The sequence below is a fragment of the Aquarana catesbeiana genome, linkage group LG03, assembly GCF_042186555.1.
Source record: "Aquarana catesbeiana isolate 2022-GZ linkage group LG03, ASM4218655v1, whole genome shotgun sequence".
In the NCBI taxonomy this organism is placed as follows: domain Eukaryota; kingdom Metazoa; phylum Chordata; class Amphibia; order Anura; family Ranidae; genus Aquarana; species Aquarana catesbeiana.
The window spans coordinates 621948942-621971837 of record NC_133326.1 but is presented as its reverse complement, the minus strand read 5'-3'; the positions used below and the strand labels follow the sequence as shown (position 1 = coordinate 621971837).

Here is a 22896-nt window from a genome sequence, read left to right as displayed (position 1 = left end):
GATCCAGGGGGAGGGGGAAGAGAGCTGGAGCATTGTGTGTATAAGGCATGTAAAATTCATGTTAGTGGTCCGCGAGATTCAAAATTGTGAGTTTAGTGGTTCGTGAGGTCTGAAAGGTTGGCGACCACTGATCTATGGCTTGATCAAATCTGCATATTCTATGTATTTTGATGCAGCAGGTCTACCCAACAGAGTGGCCACTAAGTGAAATAAAATCACATTCACCTGACTCTACTGTGCTTTTTCACAAGATATTTGTATTTAAACCCAACAGCAGTCACGGCCATACCTGTCTACACCAGTGGCATCAGCGTGGAGAGCACTGTGCCAATTTACAGGGAAGAATTCCACTCGGCCAATCTGCTCTTGCTCCTGGGCCTTCTTAAAGTGAGCATGCATCAAATTGAGAGAAACAAGCCGGAAATCATTTACTGCAAGAGGAAGACAGACAAATCACAGTCACATATAGAACAATGACAATAAGGTGAACTACTAAACTGGAAGCTCTTGGCAGCAAATAACAAAATAAATGTGTCACTCGAAGAAATCTGATTCTGGTCATGTTTCAAGAGCAGTTTAGAACAAGAAAACCAATTGATAGGTTGCCAAGAGTAGAATTAGCTTCCATTGAAAAAAGCTTTTTATCACTACACAAATATGAAGGCAGTCATGAGGGTCTTGCTTCTGAAAATGCTAGGTACCTTGCCTCTCATATCTTCCGAGTGACTGGAGCAAGTATGAAAACTGACTTTACAATGACTTCAGTTGTTGTATACTTGGTCCAGGTGATAGACTCCAAATATGGCCTGGACCAAGTATACAACCACTGAAGTCATTGCAAAGTCAGTTATCATACCGTATATACTCGAGTATAAGTCGTTCTGAGTATAAGTCGAGGCTCTAATTTACCACAAAAAAATGGGAAAAACGTATTGACCCGAGTATAAGACGAGGGTGAGAAATGCACAGCTACTGTAAGTGGAAAAGAGGGTCAACAATGCCCATTTGCAGCCTCATTGTGCTCATTTGCATGCCTCACTGTGTCCATTTGCAGCCATAGGTCCCCCGAACTTCAAACTTGGTAGTTAAGGGTTCCTAGATGCCCCCTAGCTGCAGCCAAAATTTGGGGTCTCTGAACCCAAAGGGTCCCAAAATGACATTGCTGCAGATGGACACAGTTGACCGACTTTGGGGCCCCGTATCTCGGGGCCACTTAGTGCTAGGAACCCCAAATTTGGCGTGCAAACCCAGTGGAACTACAACCATAAAATATCCAAAGCTGGGGTTTCTAGCACCAAGTGGCCCCAAGATACAGGGCCCCAAAAATCGGTTCAGAAAATGTGAAGCACTTTTCTGCAGCAGAGAATGACATTTTACAAACCTACTTTGGGGCCCTTTATCTCGGGGCTACTTGGTGCTAGGAACCCCAGCTTTGGATATGATATGGTACCAGTTCCACTGGGTTTGCACACCAAATTTGGGGTTCCTAGCCCCAAGTGGCCCTGAGATACGGGGCCCCAAAATCGGTTCAGAAAATGTCAAGCATTTTTCTGCAGCAGAGAATGACATTTTCCGAACCGATTTTGGGGCCCTGTATCTCGGGGCCACTTGGTGCTAGGAACTCCAGCTTTGGATATGTCATGGACCACTGGGTTAGCACACCAAATTTGGGGTTCCTAGCACCAAGTGGCCCTGAGATACAGGGCCCCAAAGTCGGTTCGGAAAATCGAGTATAAGTCGAGGGGGGTACTTTTAGCACAAAAAAATGTGCTGAAAAACTCGACTTATACTCGAGTATATACGGTACTTGTTCCAAAACCAGGGACAACTAGGCAATTAGCTTTTTTTTTTTTTTTTTTTTATAATTTTTTTTAGGCAACTAGCTTTTTATCGAAGGTGGTCATAATTGCCAGCCCATATATCTTTCTCAGTACAGGTTTGCTTTAAGCTGATGAAATCAGTGTTGACTTACCACATTGTACAATACTTCGAAATTGCAGATCACAAGCTGGTCCTATACCATGGACCATAAACACTAGGTGATCGATCTGGGCTGGCTCACCTGGAAACAAAAAAAAGTATAAACCATACATTACATATGCTAATGGAAAGAGAGAATTTAGGGAAACAAAAGTATGCAAGCACTGGAAGGTAGCCACAGGAAAATGAAGTATAGTATACTTTGTCCCCCACTAGTGGTCAGAAGTAGAACTGCACCAGTTTATTACAGCCTTAAAACAAAGAAAAAGTTTGCAAATCTACTAAATTAAAGGCACAGTTGTATTTTTATTAGAAGAGGCACCTGATGAATTTGTAGGTACCGACCTGTAAAATGCCCCAAATACAGTACTCACAAAATTTGAGTATTATTTACTCCATAAAGCATCTAGTGATGAAATTATAAGCATTACATTTAAAACCAATGTTACCTTGAGGAATTTCTACAGCAATGTTTTCCACCCCTCTCTTCACTGTCCGGGGTCGGCCTTGTTCACTTGGTGTGGCTCCCCAATCATCCATGGCTCCTGATGGCTGGTAGTGCACCATAAGCTGAACATTGAAAAAAGAAAAGTAAAGCTGAACAAATGAAAGTAGATGTGCAAACCTTTAAGGAGTCAGCTAAATGCAGTGTAATGATCCACCAAGTGATCATTTGCAGGGCACTCCACTAAGGGTGAACCTACATAAACCTAGGTGCATTTCTGAAAAATGTTCAGTTGCTGCAGTACCTGCACATTGAAGGCTTCAGTTTACAAATGAGCTCACTACAGCTGAGAGCAAGTCTCAGATTGCCACTATGCAACGGCCAGTTGGGATACTCTTTTATATTCCAAAAGAAAAAAAAATAGCAGATTAACCACTTCCGGGTTCCGGGCACATTCACCCCCTTCCTGCCCAGTCCATTTTTCAGCTTTTAGCGCTGTCACATTTTGAATGACAATTGCGCGGTCATGCAACACTTTACCCAAACAAAATTTTTATCATTTTTTCCCCACAGATAGAGCTTTCTTTTGGTGGTATTTCATCACCACTGGAGTTTTTATTTTTTGCACTACAAATAAAAAAAGACTGACAGTTTTGAAAAAAATAAAAGTTTTTCTTTGTTTGTTACAAAACTTTGTAAGTAAGTATGTTTTCTCCTTCACCGATAAGGACTGATAAGGCAGTACTGGTTGGCACTGATGATGAGGCACTTATATGCAGCACTGATGGGCACTGATAGGTGGCCCTGATAGATGGCACTGATCAGGAAGCACTGGCAGGCATCACCGATGGGCACAGAGTGCCATCCCTAGTGAGCATCCCTGGTGGGCATCCTCGATGGGTCTGCACTGATAATCAGTGCGCCAATTATCAGCGCAGACCCCCCCCTCTGTCAGGAGAGCAGCTGATCGTCTCTCCTCTACTCACACCTGTCAGCGTGAGTAGAGGAAAAACTGATAAACGGCACTTCCTACACTGGCACTGGTGAGAGGCTGCATGACGGGCATAGGCAGACTGCATATACTGGCACTGGTGAGAGGCTGCTTTCACAGGCACTGGTGAGGCTGCATGATGGGCACAGGCAGGCTGCATCTAACGGGCACTGGTGAGGCTGCATTGATCTCTTGTATCATGTCTGCAGTCTCTGACCATCTCCTGTATCATGTCTGCTAGAGGTGCACCAAATGGAAATTTTGCTAACACTATTAGCAGTGTTAAGTTTAAGTAAGAGATTGCAGACATGATACAAGAGATGGTCAGAGACTAAGGACATGATACAAGAGATGTCAGAGACTGAGGACATGATACAAGAGATGGTCAGAGACTGAGGACATGATACAAGAGATGGTCAGAGACTGAGGACATGATACAAGAGATGGTCAGAGACTGAGGACATGATACAAGAGATGGTCAGAGACTGAGGAGTTGATACCATGGATGGTCAGAGACTGAGGAGATGATGATACCAGAGATGGTCAGAGACTGAGGAGATGATACAAGAGATGGTCAGAGACTGAGGACATGATACAAGAGATGGTCAGAGACTGAGCACATGATACAAGAGATGGTCAGAGACTGCAGACTGCATTTTTCTTGACCTTTCTTGCATTAAAAGGTGCCAATAATGGCCAACAATAAATTCATATTAATTTAAATTGATTATATTAATTAAAATGTCCAATGATACAATTATACAGTGTATAAAAATTTAAATATATTTTTAAAACTGTCATTTTCGGTTCGCCCTAGTGCATCCCTAATTTTCGGTACCAAAATTTCCATTCAGCGCACCCCTAATCTTAAAGCATTCTATGCATTAGGATAAAAAAACTTTTTGTGTGTAGCAGCCACCCCAGAGCATCCCATATTTACCTAACTGAGCCCCTTCTCTCTCCTGCGATGACCACGATCCCCTCAGCCATCCAGGACACTCCTCCTGATTGGCTGAGACAAAGCAGCGGCGTCATTGGCTCCCACGGCTGTCAATCAAAGTCAGTCAGCCAACCAGAGGAGAGAGGGGGTGGGGCCAGGTCGGGCACCGTGTCTGAATGGATACACGGAGCTCTAACTCGGCTTGGGTGCCCCCTGTAGCAACCTGCTGGCTGAGGGGACACAAAAGGAAAGAGGGGCTAGGAGCAGTGAAGAGGGACCCAAGAAGAGGAGGATCCAGACTGCTCTGTGCAAAACCAACTGCACAGAGGAGGTATGACATGTTTGTTATTTAAAAAAAAAAAAAACACAAGCCTTTACAATCACTTTAATTTTTCCAGTAGTTGTTTTACTCGTAATCTTCTGTTAACTCACTGTTGACTCCCTCTGGTGGAAGCTTCAAAAATAGCATTCCCCTGCTATAATGAAGTCCGGCATGATAGTGCCGACATTACTGGGTACAGTCTAATAGCTGCTAAAGCTCAGGGTGCCGTATTATACACTCACCGGCCACTTCATTAGGTGCACCTTGCTAGTACCGGATTGCACCCCCTTTTGCCTTCAGAACTGCCTTAATTCATAGTGGCATAGATTCAACAAGATGTTGGAAACATTCCTCAGAGATTTTGGTCCATATTGACATGATAACATCACACAGTTGCTTCAGATTTGTCGGCTGCACGTCCATGTTGCGAATCTCCCGTTTCACCACATCCCAAAGGTGTGCTATTGGATTGAAATCTGGTGAGTGTGGAGGCCATTGGAGTACAGTGACCTCATTGTCATGTTCAAGAAACCAGTGGTGAGATGATCTGAGCTTTGTGACATGGTGCATTATCCTGCTGGAAGGAGCCATCAGAAGATGAGTACACTGTAGTCATAAAGGGATGGACATGGTCAGCAACAATACTCAGGCAGGCCGTGGTGTTTTGACAATGCTCAATTGGTACTAAGGGGCCCAAAGTGTGCCAAGAAAATATCCCCCACACCATTACACCACCAGCCTGAACTGTTGATACAAGGCAGGATGGATCCATGATTTCATGTTGTTTATGACAAATTCTGACCCTACCATCTGAATGTTGCAACGGAAATCAAGACTTGTCAGACCAGGCAACGTTTTTCCAATCTTTTATTGTCCAATTTTGGTGAGCCTGTGCAAATTGTAGCCTCAGTCTCATGTTCTTAGCTGACAGGAGTGGCACCCGGAATTGACTTACTGCTGCTGTAGCTCATCTGTTTCAAGATTCAATGTGTTGTGCGTTCAGAGATGGTATTCTGCATACCTTGGTTGTAACAAGTGGTTATTTGAGTTACTGTTGCATTTCTATCATCTCAAACCAGTCTGCCCATTCTCCTCTGACAACAACAAGGCATTTTCCTCCACACAACTTCCGCTCACTGGATATTTTCTCTTTTTTAGACCATTCTCTGTAAACCCTACAGATGGTTGTGTGTGAAAATCCCAGAAGATCAGCTTTTGAAATACTCAGACCAGCCCGTCTGCCACCAACAACCATGCCACATTTAAAATTACTTAAATCCCCTTTCTTCCTCATTCTGATGTTCAGTTTGAACTTCAGCAAATCGTCTTCACTACGTCTTGCTGCCATGTGATTGGCTGATTAGCAACTTGTGTTACCAAGCAATTGAACAGGTGTACCTAATAAAGTGGCCGGTGAGTGCACATCACACTGTTGAGACCCTATGACTGCTCACAGATGTTACCCTAACTGTAAGTGAAAGATTGTTGTTTTGCTCATTAACACTTTAAAACATCTGCACCCTCCATGTTCTTCTCTCTTTACATTGTGCTTTGTGTGTCCTATATGATGAAATACAGTTTATAGGGGCAGAAAGTCTGGGGTATTATAGCAGTAAGGCCTCCAAGAGATATAAAGAGCAAGTGGGTGACTCAAATCTCAAGACTCCAGTCTAAAGTGGAAATATCAAATTTGGGTGAACTAACCCTTTCCAATGAACCCATCAAGAAATATAGTTCCAGTGCATAAAGCTTGTTCCAGCTTAGTGACTATGTGGTACAGAGAGGACAGGAAGAACTGTCCCAGAGCTTGCACATTCTATCCTGCCTCGTTCCTTTTAAGAAGAGCACACATCCTCCCACCAAGTACCACTTCAGTATTCTCACAGAATGATGAAGATCTGGGTATAGTATTGCTGACAGTACAATTTTCCATTTACCTTGGGGTTATGTAGAATAACAAGGTCTCTGGATGGAGATTCCAATCTCTTCTTCCATTCGTTCAGGACCACTGCTTCCATGTAGGCAGTCTGCACAAACACGATCAAACATTACAATCCATCTTATCTTCCTAGTGTATCCATTCTTGCCACAAGAGTTAATACAAGTGGCAATGGTTATTACATGAGAACTGTACTCTCCCTAGACACATTTAAATGAGACATTTCATCTACACTGGGGGGAGTTACTAAAACCGTAGCACACAGAATCTGGTGTAGCTGTGCATAGTAACCAAACAGTTTCCAGGTTTTATTGTCAAAGCTCAACTGAACAAGCTGAAGTTAGAAGCTGATTGGTTACTATGCACAGCTGCACCAGATGCTGTCTGCTCCAGTTTTAGCAAATCCCTCCCTGTATTAGAGCAAAAGTTTGATTGTGAAATGTATGTGCCTGCCAACAAAAAATAGTGATACATTTCCTAGGACATATAAATGGTTCCAGTTTTCATCCAAAGATGCCCCACTATAATTCCAGTAGAAGTCTGTAATCTCATCTTCTATGGCCCTGGATTTTAGCTGATGGAAGTTCAGTATGAACACTTGTTCTTGCACCACCTTTTCAATTATCCCCTACAGCAGTAATGGCAAACCTTGGCACCCCAACTACATTTCCCATGATGCTCAACTACACAGCAGAGTGCATGAGCATCATGGGAAATGTAGTTCCAAAACATCTGGGGTGCCAAGGTTCGCCATCACTGCCTACAGTCTTGCTAACACATTAGTGTTAGGCTGTGGTTGCATTTCACAGTCATGTGATGGGATGCTGCAGTATTGTACAGGCAGGAAGTTAAAAGAAATTCCCCCAATAGGGAATAGAGAGAGTAATACATTTATGGCAGGGTTCTAACCCTTTCCAAATCTAGCCACAACTTAAATGATGGTTCTGGCTGGAGCTGGGTTTTAGGCACACTGGCTGGACTTTTTGACCTTAAAGAAGTACTAAAGTCTGAACATGTGTAACCTTAATTCTCTGCATTAGGGTAAAAGAAGCCCCACTACGTGTCCTATCCACCCCATCGTTAAACACTCACCTGGATCCATGTCACCTCCAGTGCTGTGTCTGGCTCCAGCACTGCTCCCCTCAACTCTGCTCTCACAGTAACACTCCTGTGAGGATGGAGCAGGGGCAAGGCGATGTATGTGTCTATAGACGTACACAGCTCAGCTTGGAAGTGAGCACAAATGGCCTCCTTGCACCCAGCTTGCTACAAAAGGCACCTCAAGGAGCATGAAGCTGACTACCAGAAGAGGGGGAAGTGACCTTTCTGTGCAATATCATTGCACAGAACAGGTAAGTATTACCTCTTTTATTAAATTGTAAGTGAAAAAAAATAATTTATGGAAAGGAAAAATACTACAAGTAAGCATTTAAAATACAGTGCATTCATAAAGTATTCAGACCGCCTTAACTTTTTTTCAATTTTATGCTGCAGCCTGATAGTACAGTTGTTTAAATCTATTTTTTGCTCATTAATCTAAACTAAGTACCCCATAATGACAAAGTGAAAACAGAGGTTTAGAAATGGCTGTAAAATTATTAAAAAGAAAAAACAGAAATATCACATGTACTTAAAATGTTACTAAACCCAGTAATATGAAAATAGTTCATCTGCCCACCCACAGCTTATAAATTTTCTTTTTACATTAAAATACTGCCACTATATACCTTTTTGGCTGATCTGTATACCACAGTCACATGATAACCTGCAGAGTTTGTCCAGAGCTGTGTGTTCAGATAGGAGGAGATTTCCACTATAGCCTGTATACACGCCTATGTGTGTGATGTCAATATCATGTGAACAAGGAAACGTTCTCTCCAGCAATAGAGACTAAATTGAGCATGTGCAGGACTACCCTCACTGTATTTTCTGGCCATGCCAGGGGAGACAGTGCAAGAGGTAAGGATCTGTCCATACAGGATCAAAGAGCCTTTTTACACAATGTAGAGGATTAACCCCTAAGTTCCACAGTGAATATAACAAGGATGCTATTCTGCATATACAGACTGATTTTACTGTTGTGGGTTTAGTAACACTTTAAGTATACCGACCCTTTAGGCTGGATTCACACCTATGCAGTTTTAGTGCTTTTTGCATTTTGCAGATTTGCACTAGAGTCCATTTACCATGGTTTCCTATGGAACACGATCTGTAGTGCAAATCTGCAAAATGCAAAAAGCACAAAAAAATGCATAGGTGTGAATCCAGCCTACTCAGTACTTTGTTAAAGCACCTTTGGCAGCAAATACAGCCTTGAGTCTTTTTGGGTATGATGGGAAAAACTTTGCCGCCTAGAGTTTGGCATTTTCTGCCACTCTTCTTTGCAAAGCCTCTCAACTTCAGTCAGGTTGGATGGGGACCATCTGTGGACAGCCATTTTCAGGCTTGATGTTCAGGAGATATTCAATAGGGTTCAAGTCAGGGCTCTGGCTGGGCCACTCTAGGACATTCACAGAGTTGCCCCGAAGTTACTCCTGTGTTGTCTTGGCTGTGTGCTTAGGATCGTGGTCATGTTGGAAGGTGGACCTTCAGCCCAGTCTTAGGTTCTGAGCGCTGTGGTACAGGTTTGATATCTAAGTACTTGGCTCTATTCAGCTTTCCCTCAACCTGCAAACTGCAAGCGGGCTTTCATGTGTTTTGCACAGAAGGAAGGCTTCCGTCTGGCCACTCTGCCATGAAGCCCAGATCGGTGGAGGGCTACAGGGATGCTTGTCCTTACGGAAATTTGTCTCATCTCCACACAGGATTTTGTGAGCTCAGTCAGAGTGACCATCGGGTTTGTGGTCAGCTCTCTTACGAAGGCCCTTCTCCCCCAATTGCTGTAGGGATGCTTGTTTTTCCGGAAATTTGTCTCATGTCCACACAGCATTAAGGAGAAAAAAAATGAATTTAAACAACTGTAGACCTTCGGAACAATCTGAGGTTCTGAGCGTTGTGGTACAGGTTTGATATCTCTGTACTTGGCTCTATTCAGCTTTCCCTCAACCTGCTACCTGCAAGCAGGTTTTCATGTGTTTTGCACAGAAGGAAGGCTTCCGTCTGGCCACTCTGCCATAAAGCCCAGATCGGTGGAGGGCTGCTGGGATGCTTGGCCTTTCTGGAAATTTGTCTCATCTCCCCACAGGATTTCATAAACTCAGTCAGAGTGACCATCGGGTTCGTGGTCACCTCTCTTACGAAGGCCCTTCTTCCCCGATTGCTCAGTTTGGCCGGGCGACCAGCTCTTGGAAAAGTCCTGGTTGTGCCAAACTTGTTTTTCCTTTTTCATACATTTGCAAACATTGTTAAAATTCAGTTTTCACTTTGTCATTATGGGGTACTGTGTGTAGATTAAGCAGAAAAAAAATGAACTCAAACAACTGTAGTAACAGGCTGCAATATAACAAAATTGAAATAAGTGAAAGGGGTCTGAATACTTTATGAATGCACTGGTACTTGATTATTATTTGCTTCAACCTGCAATTTTTAAGTTGGTGACGGGGTCTCTTTAAAGTTTGAATTCACTGGACAGTATGAAGAGTAAAACATAGTGGGGAAGAGAAGAGATGAATTACCTCTAGGGTCTCGCTGAAGTTCTCTGGATAAGGAACATATTTGCTGTCTTTATCTCCTTTGAAAAACCAGGTGCACCTCTTCACCAAAGAGTCCTCCTCATCCCAGTACACAGAGACCCTCCGACGGCCCCCCAGATACACGTCATATCGTCCTCCACACACTGGGATCACAATACTGTTTGGGTTTTGTCCTAATAACAACAGAACAGGTAAAATGCCTTTAAAATATAGCTACTGCAAATGAGTTAAAGGAAAAAAATAGGTACACAAGGCTATCGACAGGCAACTCAAACCTAGCTGTGAAATACATAGCTGATGAATTGTTTACTTCTCTGTGATAAAATGATCGCTCTCATGACATTCACCTGTCCCTACTGAGCTGTAAGGCTGCACAGCATAAGAAGCAATGCTGGGAACGCTGTGCCACCCCCCGGACTCCTACCTGCTCTGTAAACGAATGCCCCGTACACACGGTCGGACATTGATCAGACATTCCGACAACAAAATCCTAGGATTTTTTCCGACGGATGTTGGCTCAAACTTGTCTTGCATACACACGGTCACACAAAGTTGTCGGAAAATCCGATCGTTCTGAACGCGGTGACGTAAAACACGTACGTCTGGACTATAAACGGTGCAGTAGCCTATAGCTTTCATCTCTTTATTTATTCTGAGCATGCGTGGCACTTTGTGCGTGGGATTTGTGTACACACGATTGGAAATTCCGTGAACGGATTTTGTTGGCGGAAAAAATTATAGCCTGCTCTGTGTGTCGGAAAATCCGATGGAAAATGTGTGATGGAGCCTACACACGCTCGGAATTTCCGACAACAAGGTCCTATCACACATTTTCCGTCGGAAAATCCGACCGTGTGTACGGGGCATAACAGTCAAAGCTCACTCTTCCTTTAAATTGGAGAGCTCTAGCTGTGACTTGGCAGGGGGTGTATCAGACCTCTGCAGAGAGACTACTGCTTGCACAGTGTCCTTCTCTATAGCATTCTGGCAGGGGACAGGCTTATCTGCTTAAGCTGGGGCTGATTTTTAAAGAAAATGAACTTCAAGACCTTTTGTTTAGATGCACCTGGAATGTATTTAGTCAAATTAAACTGAAAGTTCCATTGAGCTTTAACTGTATTTTGTCCCTAAGTTGTATTCCACATATTAAAAACGACATGCTGATTGCAGTATTACCTGCAGATAAAGCCGCTGCATCACATACTGTAAGTAAACGAAAGACTTATTTCTTAGCAGATTAAAGGATTGCCAAGCTCCTTAACTTCAAAGCTAACAGGATTATTTCCCAGATTCACAAATCCAATTACTTTTAAGTTTTTGCATCAAATAGGGCTTCTATTTTACCTATACATCTTTCCAATCCCTTTTTAGGGAAAGCTTTTACCTGTACTCAAAGGTATTATTTTTTTCAAACAGGTAAGACATGTCCAATAGACTGGCACTAAGACAGAGTGATGGAGGAAGATAAACAAAGCCATTGCTTAAGGTACACCTTGAAAGACTCCCTGAAGCATCTGGGGTGGGGGATTTATAAGATAGAAAGGTCAGTATAACTGGAGGAAGGGGGTCAGGGTACTTGTATTGAAAGTCCCCCCTTTTATTATTCTAAAACATAGGTGTTACCGGTTCATCAGGATTATTGTTTTCAAATTATCACCTAACATTAATATTCTACTCACTCTTCTTCGCTCATTCTATGAATGCTGCAAGGACTGCATCATCTTACAGATTATGGCCCTTCAGGGCACGGTCGCTTGACAATTTTCTAAACCAGCACAAATCACATAGATCAAATGTAGGGTCAGTGAACGCTCACCCAGCAGTTAATACATTTTTATAATTTAATATTCCAAACCTGGAATGTAGCAGTCAAGGAGATATCCAAGGATACTTAAAATACAATTAGTCTGCTGATACAGTGGGTAAAATAAGTATTGAACACGTCACCATTGTTCTAGGTAAATGTATTTCTAAAAGTGCTATTGACATGAAATTTCAAAAACACCATCCACTGCCCTACTGTCACCGTTCACCATTCCTGCCATCATGTGACTCCTCGGCTCTGTCTCTCCTCCCCATCGGATGTCAGCGGCAGTGCTCGGCCCCACCCTCTGGAACTGTCAGCCGGGCAGAGGAGAGGAGAGAGGAGGCACCTGAGCACAGGAAGACGGTGCATTATTAGTACAGATAAGCATATTTATGATATAACACAGACACAGGGGGACTTAATGTTCTAATACAGAGGGGATGGGAGCTTTTTATACAAGTGGCTTAAAGTGGTGTTCCACCCCCCCAAAAAAAAAAAATGCATTAATGTACCTAAAAAAAAAAATTTGGAAATTTTTTTTTTTTTTACTCACCTCTAAAAGCCTGTTGCTAGGGGGTCCCTCGTAGTCTGCCTCCTTCAGTGCCTGGGCTGGTGACATCACTTCCCCTCAGTGCAGGAAGGGCTCAGCTCTGCCCCCTCCCTCTTGTCAATCATATGGGACACGTGACAGGTCCCATATGATTGCGCGGCCAAACACGGCACGCGGCACTGCTCGCGCATGCGCAGTGGGTGCCCGGCTGTGAAGCCATAGCCGAGCGCCCACAGTTGCAATGCCGGCGCTGCCCAACGGAGGGGGAAACGAGTGGGGCTTCCGATCCCCCGCATCACTGGACCCTGGGACAGGTAAGTGTCCGATTATTAAAAGTCAGCAGCTGCAGTATTTGTAGCTGCTGACTTTTAATTTTTTTTTTAGTGGGAACTCCTCTTTAGCAACCACTTTAAAATCCAGTATTACTGTGTCTTCTGCTCAGTTGCTCTCCATTTTTAAGCTGAATTAAACCCTCCTATTGTTTAAAGTCAAGGAAGCTGCTTCTGTTTGATCTGCATCTGCCATGGTACTGCACATGTGATTAGTTATGACTCCAGCCATTTGATGGTTGACAGTTTGGTTGAGGACACACGCAAATGTGACAGTTAGCAGTCTCGGCATTCCAGGAATGTAACTGTTTTTTGAAACTGTTAAATTGACAGGTTTATTTCTGCTTTATGATTTACTTTATTTATGATTTATGATTATTTATGATTTACTGCTGTTCAGGGTTTTGGGCTTCAGCAAAATGGCAGCCTCCAGCAAGAAGAAAAAGGAACAATGCTGGAGGCAATTTACAGCACAAACTCATTTTGGTAGCATAATTATTAATGTGAAATGTATGTTCCTGGCTAAACAACATTATTTTTTATCAAGTTGTTCTGGGTAAAGTTCCGCTTTAAAATTGTCCAAAAGAAAATAGGTTACTATAACTATATACTAAATATTTTTTTTGTTAACATAACAAACATGTTTTACTTACCTGCTCTGTGCAATGGTTTTGCACAGATCAGCCTTGATCTTCCCCTTCTAGAGTCCCCCAAGCTTCTGGCACCCCCCCCCTTTTGAATGCCCGCATAGCTGCTCCATAAGACACACAGAGTGGGACTTGGCCTCAACCCCTCGTCAATGGCTGTGATTGGCAGCAGCAGAAGCCAATGGCTCCAGCTGCTGTATCTGAGCCAATGAGGAGGAAGAGAGCTGGGAGAGTCTCTGCTCTTGAGCACATCGCTGGATCGTGATCGGACTTAGGGATGTATTTAGGGGGGCTGCATGTGGAAGGTTTTTTTACCTTACTGCATAGAAAACCTTCTGCCTTTACAACCTCTTTACCACCTCATTCACAAAGGATTTATGTAGAAGGTGCGGCAAGAATCCTGCATATTTCCTTGTCTGGAATCTTAGGTGGATGCGCCAATTGGGGCCTTTCATTTTGTACAAAACAACCACAGGCTGACAGCGGCCGCAGCTCTCTGGATGTAATTGCACATGGAGCCATTACCTGCGGTTAGGGACAGATGACCACCCCTGCCTGGATGCAAGCTGTTTGCCTGTCATTGCTATTTACAGGCAGAATAGTCACAACTATCCGCGTATACCTGTGAATCCAGATACCGGAATATGCAGAATTCTTGCTGCACCTTGCACATAATCCTCATGTGAATGAATGCTAACTGTTACATTTGCTGGACAGCTTGGTCTGCACATAACTATAAAAAAAAAAAAAAAAGAGTGCCCTTAGCTAAGGGGCATATTTATAAAACAGGGACCCCTACATTTACAAAACATTCACTGCAGGCAATCTACTGTGTGCATGCCTTTTAAATGACAATTGATTCATCAATAGAGAACGTTTGGTGCAAGTCACATTCACTGTTCAATAAATAGACCCCTTATTAGATGGCATTTCACTGGACTCCAATACACAGTATTGTAGTCTTCAATGAACGACGTAGAAGGGATGTATTTACTAGGATTATCACATGTGTCACATACTCTTATCAGAAAGCATTATTTATCATGCTCTTAAAATAAACAACTCTTTCAATAACCCTCTGAGAATCTACCTCTCTCTGCATTACTATTGCAAACTCCTGTCATTCCTGGCTATACCGCCTCCTATTAGTGCCCCGTGTCATTGCTGTATATACTGTACCAGAACAATACGCTTCCTCCAGTTTGTCAGAATCTTCTTTGCTGAATGGATTCCAGGACCCCCTGGTGTCTTGTATCCGGTAGAACCAGTGAGGAACCACTGCCTCATATGTCATTGGTGTCTCCATCATCTCAGTGGTCTTCAAGGAGATGGAGGGTGGAGGTGCCTCCAATGAAGACATATCCTGATTCTGCAACATAAAAAGATATAGAACAATCAATGAAGGCTGCCTGAACAACACTGCTTCTCTCTGACAAATATACTACTATAGACTTTGTCCTCTCCCAAGGTATCAGATGAGATCAGCCATCTGACCTGCCCTGAGAGGAAACCACAGAGATGATGTCATATACGGACAAAGGTCGACCGTAGATGTCACATAATTTTATTCCAGTATTCACCATGCATTGGAATACATGCGGAGACTCTAGTTTGGGCCAAGCGAAACAACTGATAAGTTTTAATCCATTTTGGGTAGACAAACAAACACATAATTTCAGGTGCTAGTTTGCTTAGTTCTGTACACATAGGAGCGCCTTACCCATGCTAAAAAATGTTATAGCATAGGAACAGAGCCAAATACTTTACATATTATAATCAGATCGGGCCCACTGTTTTTACTCACCAAAGACCCCCTAAAGAAGTTAGAATGAAGCATTAGAAACTTTTGGTCACATACACACCTGCACTGAGGAAGTATACAGCTCATCATCGCTGACCTCTTCTTCTAAAAATGTTAGCTCCCTACTTGTCATGGCGATCCGGTGGCTTCAGAACTTTCTATGTCACTGACCAGAAACAAGAATACAGCAGCCTTCACTTTTCTGATCTGTATACTTGCTCTGATTTAGTGACTCACAAAGTATTGCAAGCCAATTGTGGTAACCTGGGCGGGACAGACAAAATTATTACATGCCTATACTAGACTTCAAATTAGAGGCCAGGAAAGGAGGTGAAATGTTAAATGGCTGAATTTACTGATTTCAACATCTCCCCATTTTTTTAAGCACAATAATTTACTTTTCCATTATTGAAAGTTAAGACTTCTAAAACACAAAATTCCTTTTAGGCCCCTTTCACACTTGTGCGACTTGTTCTGCGATTTGGGGTATGCAAAGCATGATAAGTCGCACCCAATGATTTACAATGAGTACCATTCATATCTGTGCGACTTCAAAGTAGCCCCTGCACTACTTTGGTCTGACTTTGATGCGACTTGTGGTCTATAGACCTCAAGATTACACAGGCATTGCTTCAAGTCTTGTCAAAGTTGTGGCAAAAATTGCACGACTTTCAGGTCGCACAAGTGTGAAAGGGGCCTTAAAGCTGAAGTTTACTGATTTTTTTTTTTTTTAAATCAGCTCCAGGGACTGTGCTTACAATGCATGAGAAGTGTCCCATGTGCTGGTAGCTGCTGTTCCTTGAAATCTTCATTTCTTTGCCCCACAGATACCCCTAAAGCTGTAATCTACCAGTGCTGCAGGGATTAATACATCTGTCACAGCCACACTGTTTTTGAATTGTGACAGTGGGTGCAGGGAAAGGATCCCCTACCCACTGTCCCAATAAGGGATGGGAGGGGGTGTGGGCAGGTGCTATAGTAACATGTTACACCCTGAATCTGGATGTAACATGTTACTAAAAGTGAAGTTTAAGGACCCATTTACACCTTCACATTCTGGTTCATTAACAAATGTTATGTCACACATTTACAGTGGGTATAAAAAAAAGAATCACCCCCCCCTTCAAAATGATCACATTTTGTTGCTTTGTAGCCTGAAATGAAGATACACAGTTTTTGTTTTATACAGCTGCAACTTATAACATCTAAGTGAAAGATAAAACACCAACATGTCACAATTTTTTTTCTTAAATTCAAAAACAGAATCACTGAGTTGGAAAAAGAATCACCCCCATCCCCCCTCCTAAAAATGACTTAAACGTAAACGCAATCAGGTGTAGCTAATCACCTTCTCAATGGCACACAAAGCCATCCGACTTTAACCACTTCCCACCCGCCATATAGCAAAAAGACGTCCAGAAAGTAGTTGCATTATCCGGACTGGGCTTCATATGACAGGGTCGTGCAGCGCGGCGATCGGTGATGTGGCGTGTCATTGTGTCCAATCACAGTTGATCACAGTGTAAACAGGTAGAGCCGTTTATCGGCTTTTCCTTCACTCGCACTAACAGACGCGAGGAGAGCCGATCGGCTGCTCTCCTGACAGGGGGGGGTCTGCACTGATAATCAACGCATTGATTATCAGTGCAGACCCATCGAGGATGCCCACTGGAGACCACCAGGTGAGCCCACCAGGGGTGCCAATCAGTGCCCATTAGGATGGAACTCTGTGCCCATCAGTGATTGCCTGTCAGTGCCTCCTGATCGCCCATCAGTGCCACCTATGAGTGCCCATCAGTGCCATCTATCAGTGCTGCCTATAAGTGTCTCATCATCAGTGCCCATCAATGTCAATCAGTACTGCCTCATCAGTGCCCGTCAGTACAGCCTCATCAGTGAAGGAGAAAATGTACTTATTTACAAAGTTTTGTAATGCCGCGTACACAAGACCGGTTTTTCCGTCAGAATAAACTCTGACGGTTTTTCCGACGGAGTTCCGCTGAAACGGACTTGCCTACACATGATCACACCAAAGTCCGATCGTTTAGAACAGGATAACGGGACTAAAAAAAAGGAAGTTCATTAGCCAGTAGCCAATAGCTGCCCTTGCGTCGTTTTTGGTCCGTCGGAATAGCATACAGACGAACGGTTTTCCCGATAGGAATTGATTCCGTCGGAAAGATTTAAAACATGTTCTATTTCTAGGTCCGTCAGAATTTTCGAAAGGAAAAGTCCGATGAAGCCCACACACAATCGGAATATCCAATGGAATAATTCCGTCGGACCTTTTCTGCCAGAAAGTCCGGTCGTGTGTACGCGGCATAACAGAAACTAAGAAAACCTTTTTTTTCCCCAAAATTTTCAGTCTTTTTTTATTTGGAGCGCAAAAAATAAAAACCCCAGTGGCGATCAAATACCACCAAAAGAAAGCTCTATTTGTGGGGGGAAAAAATGATAAAAACTTTGGGTACAGTGTTGCATGACCGCGCAATTATCATTCAAAATGCGACAGCACTGAAAGCTGATAATTGGACTGGGCAGAAAGGGGGTGAAAGTGCCCGGTATTGAAGTGGTTAAGGCCCTGTTCACACTGGTACGAAACGACTGTCATTCTACTTTGCCCTGTGACATCAGTCCCACTTCCATCCGACTTGAATGAACAGGATAGGATTTTGTTCCAAACTTGAGATAGTCTGACTTGTCCTTTGACCAATAAAAACAAATCCAATGTGACATAAATTCCTTTTACTGCTGCTGTAATCATTATGTCAGATGTCGGATGGTTAGGACGAGGATCCGACTTCAATGATATTCAAAGGGCTGAAGTAGAACCAAAGTCGGACCAAAGTAGTGAAGGAACCTTTTTGAAAGTCGGACCGACTTGTATCGGAACGTTTAAGACGGCTCTCATAGGGAGTCATTGATTTAAACACGTAATGCGACATGTGCGTCCAAAGTCGGAGCGTTTGTTGTACCAGTGTGAACCGGGCCTTAGGTTGGGTTCACATTGGTGCGATGTCAGACATCACATGCGATGTCTGTGCGATGCGAATTCAGCCATACAGATTGTATGGCTGAATTTGCATCACATTCGGACCAAACTCGTGCAGGACCCTTTTTTAGGTCCGCAATGGAATTGGATCGCATGGGTGTGAACTGTCTGCAAGTCTGCAATGAAGAGTGGGCAAGATGTAAAAAGTTAGTAGAGACATATCCCAACAGACTAAAGGCTGTAATTAAAGCAAAAGGTGTTTTGTAAAACAAAATAACGTTATAGCTGCAAAGGGTGGGCCAACTCAATATTGAACCCTACAGACAGAGACTGGGATGCCATTAAAGTTAATGTGCGTGTAAAGGCAGGTGTCCCAATACTTTTGACAATATAATGTATGTATTTAATCTGTGTATGTCTCCACCATTTTCATACCAGTCTCTTTAAAAATTAACCTACCTCTGACTTTATCAGGAAAATCAAGCTTCCACAACACCAAAATAGCAATGAAATATTCTTGTGCCAAATTTTCCAATAACCCAATATTGAGCACCAAAAATCTAGCTTTTGAAACTAACGCTTCTAGTTTGGCCAATGGGAGTACTTCCTTCCTTTAGATTTTATTTAATCTTATGCTTAACAGTCCAGTCTTCTGCAGAAAGAGAGAAGATTCATTTTCCAGTAGTTCACCCCAAAGACTAAAGCCTCGTGCACACGATCAGATTTTCAGACGAACGTTCGTCCATTTTTTGTTGCATGCTCGTCTCATATGGAAAGTGAAGAGGTTACTCAGCATACGAAAATTCTCGTACGACAGAATACAACATCAGAAGTGATGTAATTTGTTGAATTATTTTGTATGTGTTCTTTTGTTTCAGGGCATGCGTAGTCTTGCTCTTATTATTTTGTTTGGACAAAAACCATACTAATTATACGAAAATCGGATGTTGTGTTCACGTACAATAAAAATTTTATAGTCTGCACATTCACTTTTTGTCGTACTAAAATTCTAAATCAACTGTCGAAAGCACCATACTAACAATCTGAAAATCGTCAGATCGTTCGTGGGATAAAATTTAACTTCAGATTTTCTTATGTGTACGGACCTTTAGACCTTCTCTGTCCATGACTTACCATTTGAGGGTGGATGAGTTCTCTGGAGTATCTTCTACATGTCTTAAATATAAAAGAATAGAAAGTACAGCAGATCAAGGTGCTGGTTAAGTACGTGTATAGCCAGCACTCACGTGGAGTACCGACTCACCAGTAATTTACGGTGGCGCCCCTCTCTTCAACTCCCGAACACAAGAGACTATTGCACAAAAGCCACTGTTTCCTGATTCTCACTGCGACCTGATGCCCGGTATTTATGTACTACTGTCGTTCATGATATGGATATTACATATGCATTTTGACTGTGAACCCGGGTGTGTATTTTTAGTGACAACGCTGTCCCAATTTTATCCCATTGTGTGTTGCCTGCTTTATGTGATTCTGTTCATTTTAAATTTTGACATTAAGTGCTAGTTCACACCAGATGCAGTCCAGTGCGTTTTTTTTTCTGCACTAAAAATGCATGCACAGTGTTTTCCATGTATTCCAATGACCCTGGTTCAAACTTATGCAGTTAGTTCCAGTAAGTTTCCAGTGCAGAAAAAAAAAAAGTAGACATGCTGCATTTTTTCTGCACAGAACTATACAGGAACACAGCAAAATGTAAAAATGCAACGGAACTGCTTGTGATGTGAACTGTAAGCAAAAAGCTCATGCGGAACGTATCCGGAGTGCATTTTAGAGGTGTGACCTAGCCCTTAATAAAGTTAACTTAACATAGGAGAGGCCGCTGTTTGTCTCATTCCCTTCCTCCCCTGTAGAACCCCTGTGGGTTCTTTCCCATTCTTTTGTGCAATAATATCTTCTACATATCCAGATATTCTGGACAGACCTTTGTGGCAGTAAAATGCAATAGCTGGATGGAGCTTTTCATCTGACAGTTGTTACCATAGTGCCTAAAAAAAGCACACATAGGATTGGACTGTGTACAATTATACAAGTAATAGGCAAAAGATCCCTTGGCATCCAAATATCTGTGATAAACTTCACAATAATCTAGTCTACATGAACAAGTTACCATCACAAATATTGCTTTCAACAAAACCTACAACCTAATGTCTAAATATATCTAAAAATCTAAATATATCCACTTCAGTCTCCTTCATGTGGGATGACTCTGAGTAAAGGTGACCTGACCGGCTATTTCCCAACACTGCTGTAGTGTTTTCCAGGCTCTGTGTTGCTGTTTGATGCATGTACCAGTTGGTGCAAAGTGGGTGGCACAGTCAGAAGAACGGATTCTGCAAAACACTTTCTAGCAGATTTCTGTATCCTGATAGATGATGTACGGAGATGCTGTTTGCAAAGTCTTTAGAATATAACAATTCCCCACAGTTTTTTTTACAGCACACAGCGATAACAACTTGTGGCAGAACACACCTTTTAAAGCTGAACTCTGGGCATTACCAAAAAAAAAAAAAAACACCCTAGTAGTGGGCCTCCTCTGTATTCCAAGGGTTAAATGCTTCTTAGGCCTGTGGGCAAAAGAATAATCTGGAATACCTTATTCCTAGAGGTGCACGATTCTGGCTAAAATGGGAATCACAACTTTCTTGGTTAGAATAAAGATCACAATTCTCTCACGAGCGTTGCGGCGTAACATCTTTCACATTATACAAAAATATTGGGCTAACTTTACTGTTTATTTATTTTTTTTATTCATTTTCAAAAAAAATTGTGTTTGACAGACCGCTGCGCAAATACAGTTTGACAGAACATATTGCAACATCCGCCATTTTAATCTCTAGGGTATCTGCTAAATAAATAAATTATATATATATATATATATATATATATATATATATATATATATATATATATATATATATATATATATATATATATATATATAATGTTTGGGGGTAATTTTCTAGCTGGCAACCATGATAAGCCTATCAAATACTGGGATTCTAGCCCTCGGCGCTGCCCAGTGACTCCTGGGAAATGATGACACATATCTCCCAGGAACACTAGCGAACACAGGCGCCGAGGGGGGTGACGTCAAGCGCCGTGGAGAGGAAGGGGGCAGATTACAAGAGACCCCATATCAACAGCCCTAAAAAAACAAAAAAAAACTATAATTTTCAAATGTTTTTTTCAAGTTAGTTAATGTAAAGTTAATTTTGTGGGTGGAACTCCGCTTTAAGTAGTTAAATTGACCTCATTCAAACTGAAGTTCATCCCTTTGATCTAAAGAACTATGTTACAATGTTTCCCTTTATCTCCGATATTGTGATAAACTTGGCAGGCTGCCTGGATTTTTTATTTTTGTTTTTTTGTCAGCTGTCAGACGTGAGCAGCAAACTCCCTGCGTTTGCTGTTTTAAGATGGTGAGGGGAGTTGAATCGCAATTTTGATTCTTTAACGATTGATCATGCAGCTCTACTTATTCCTTACTCTACAGGTTTCAATGCTCTTCTCCTCCTACTGATGCTCCGGGTTGTGGGCCGGTGTTCTGACAAAATTTACATCTGGCAGAATGTGCAACCCTGAATCAGCTGCATCGCCAAACCACGCTCATTGCGCATGCGCAACATGTTATACATGCCTTCAGTGGCTGACGTCGGTGAACAGAGGAATTTGCATGACAAAATGCTTGACCATCTACTGTGCATGCGCACGGCAGAAATCAACTAACACTTTACGAAATTTACGTTGCCAAGAATACCAACCACCTACAGTAAGAAAAAGGCGGGGCAGCGGACATCTTGCTACACCAAACCCCCGTTTGGAATGTCCAAAATAATTTCAGCAATCGAGTGAGGTTATCTACTTAAATATAGTATAAAATACAAAATGAGCAACCTGCGCAGTTACTTTGTTTGGTTCGTCTTATTAGCAACATAAATTTCAGAAGTGTTAGTTGATTTCTGCTGTGCGCATGCGCAGTCCTGATGTACATTGTAGGATTGGGGGTTAGGAAGTGGCGCTGATTACTTGATGTATACCCAATTATCTGCTGAAAATATCTACAGTAAATGTGTCAAAAAAGTTTTTTCAGCAGATAATTGGGTACACATCCAGTAAGCAGCGCCCCTTCCCAATAGGGGTTTTTCAAAGTATCGGTATCAGCCAGAAACGTACCGATATTTCTTCAAGTTGTTGTTTTGAATACTTTCAAGTGCAGAGGAGAGGTTTGGGGTCTTATAGACCCCAGATCCTTCTATAAAGGGTACCTGTCACTGCCTATTACTGTCACAAAGATGTTACATTCCTTGTGACAGCAATAAAAGTAAAAAAAAAATTTAAAGGACAGTGTAAAAATAAAAAAACATTAAATGTACAGAATATCGGCACCTGATATTGGCTACTGGCCTGAAAGGCAGTCGAAAAATCAGTATCAGCCCTGAAAAAACTATATCGGTTGACCCCTACTTCTCAACCCCCAATTAATCTTGACTTTACCAT

At 42.4% G+C, this 22896-nt stretch overlaps 1 protein-coding gene across 1 annotated transcript in view; it reads right to left on the bottom strand.

Annotated features, from left to right (window-relative positions):
- DDHD2 (DDHD domain containing 2) overlaps positions 1 to 22896 on the bottom strand; it is a 65353-nt gene that overhangs the window by 36283 nt on the left and 6174 nt on the right. The window contains exons 2-7 of the mRNA XM_073622345.1: positions 14762 to 14951; positions 10232 to 10422; positions 6616 to 6705; positions 2430 to 2550; positions 1973 to 2062; positions 290 to 431 (exon numbers count right to left, since the gene is read on the bottom strand). Coding sequence (XP_073478446.1) covers positions 290 to 431; positions 1973 to 2062; positions 2430 to 2550; positions 6616 to 6705; positions 10232 to 10422; positions 14762 to 14942 — 815 coding nt within the window. The 5' untranslated portion in view covers positions 14943 to 14951. The remainder of the gene's footprint in view (positions 1 to 289; positions 432 to 1972; positions 2063 to 2429; positions 2551 to 6615; positions 6706 to 10231; positions 10423 to 14761; positions 14952 to 22896) is intronic.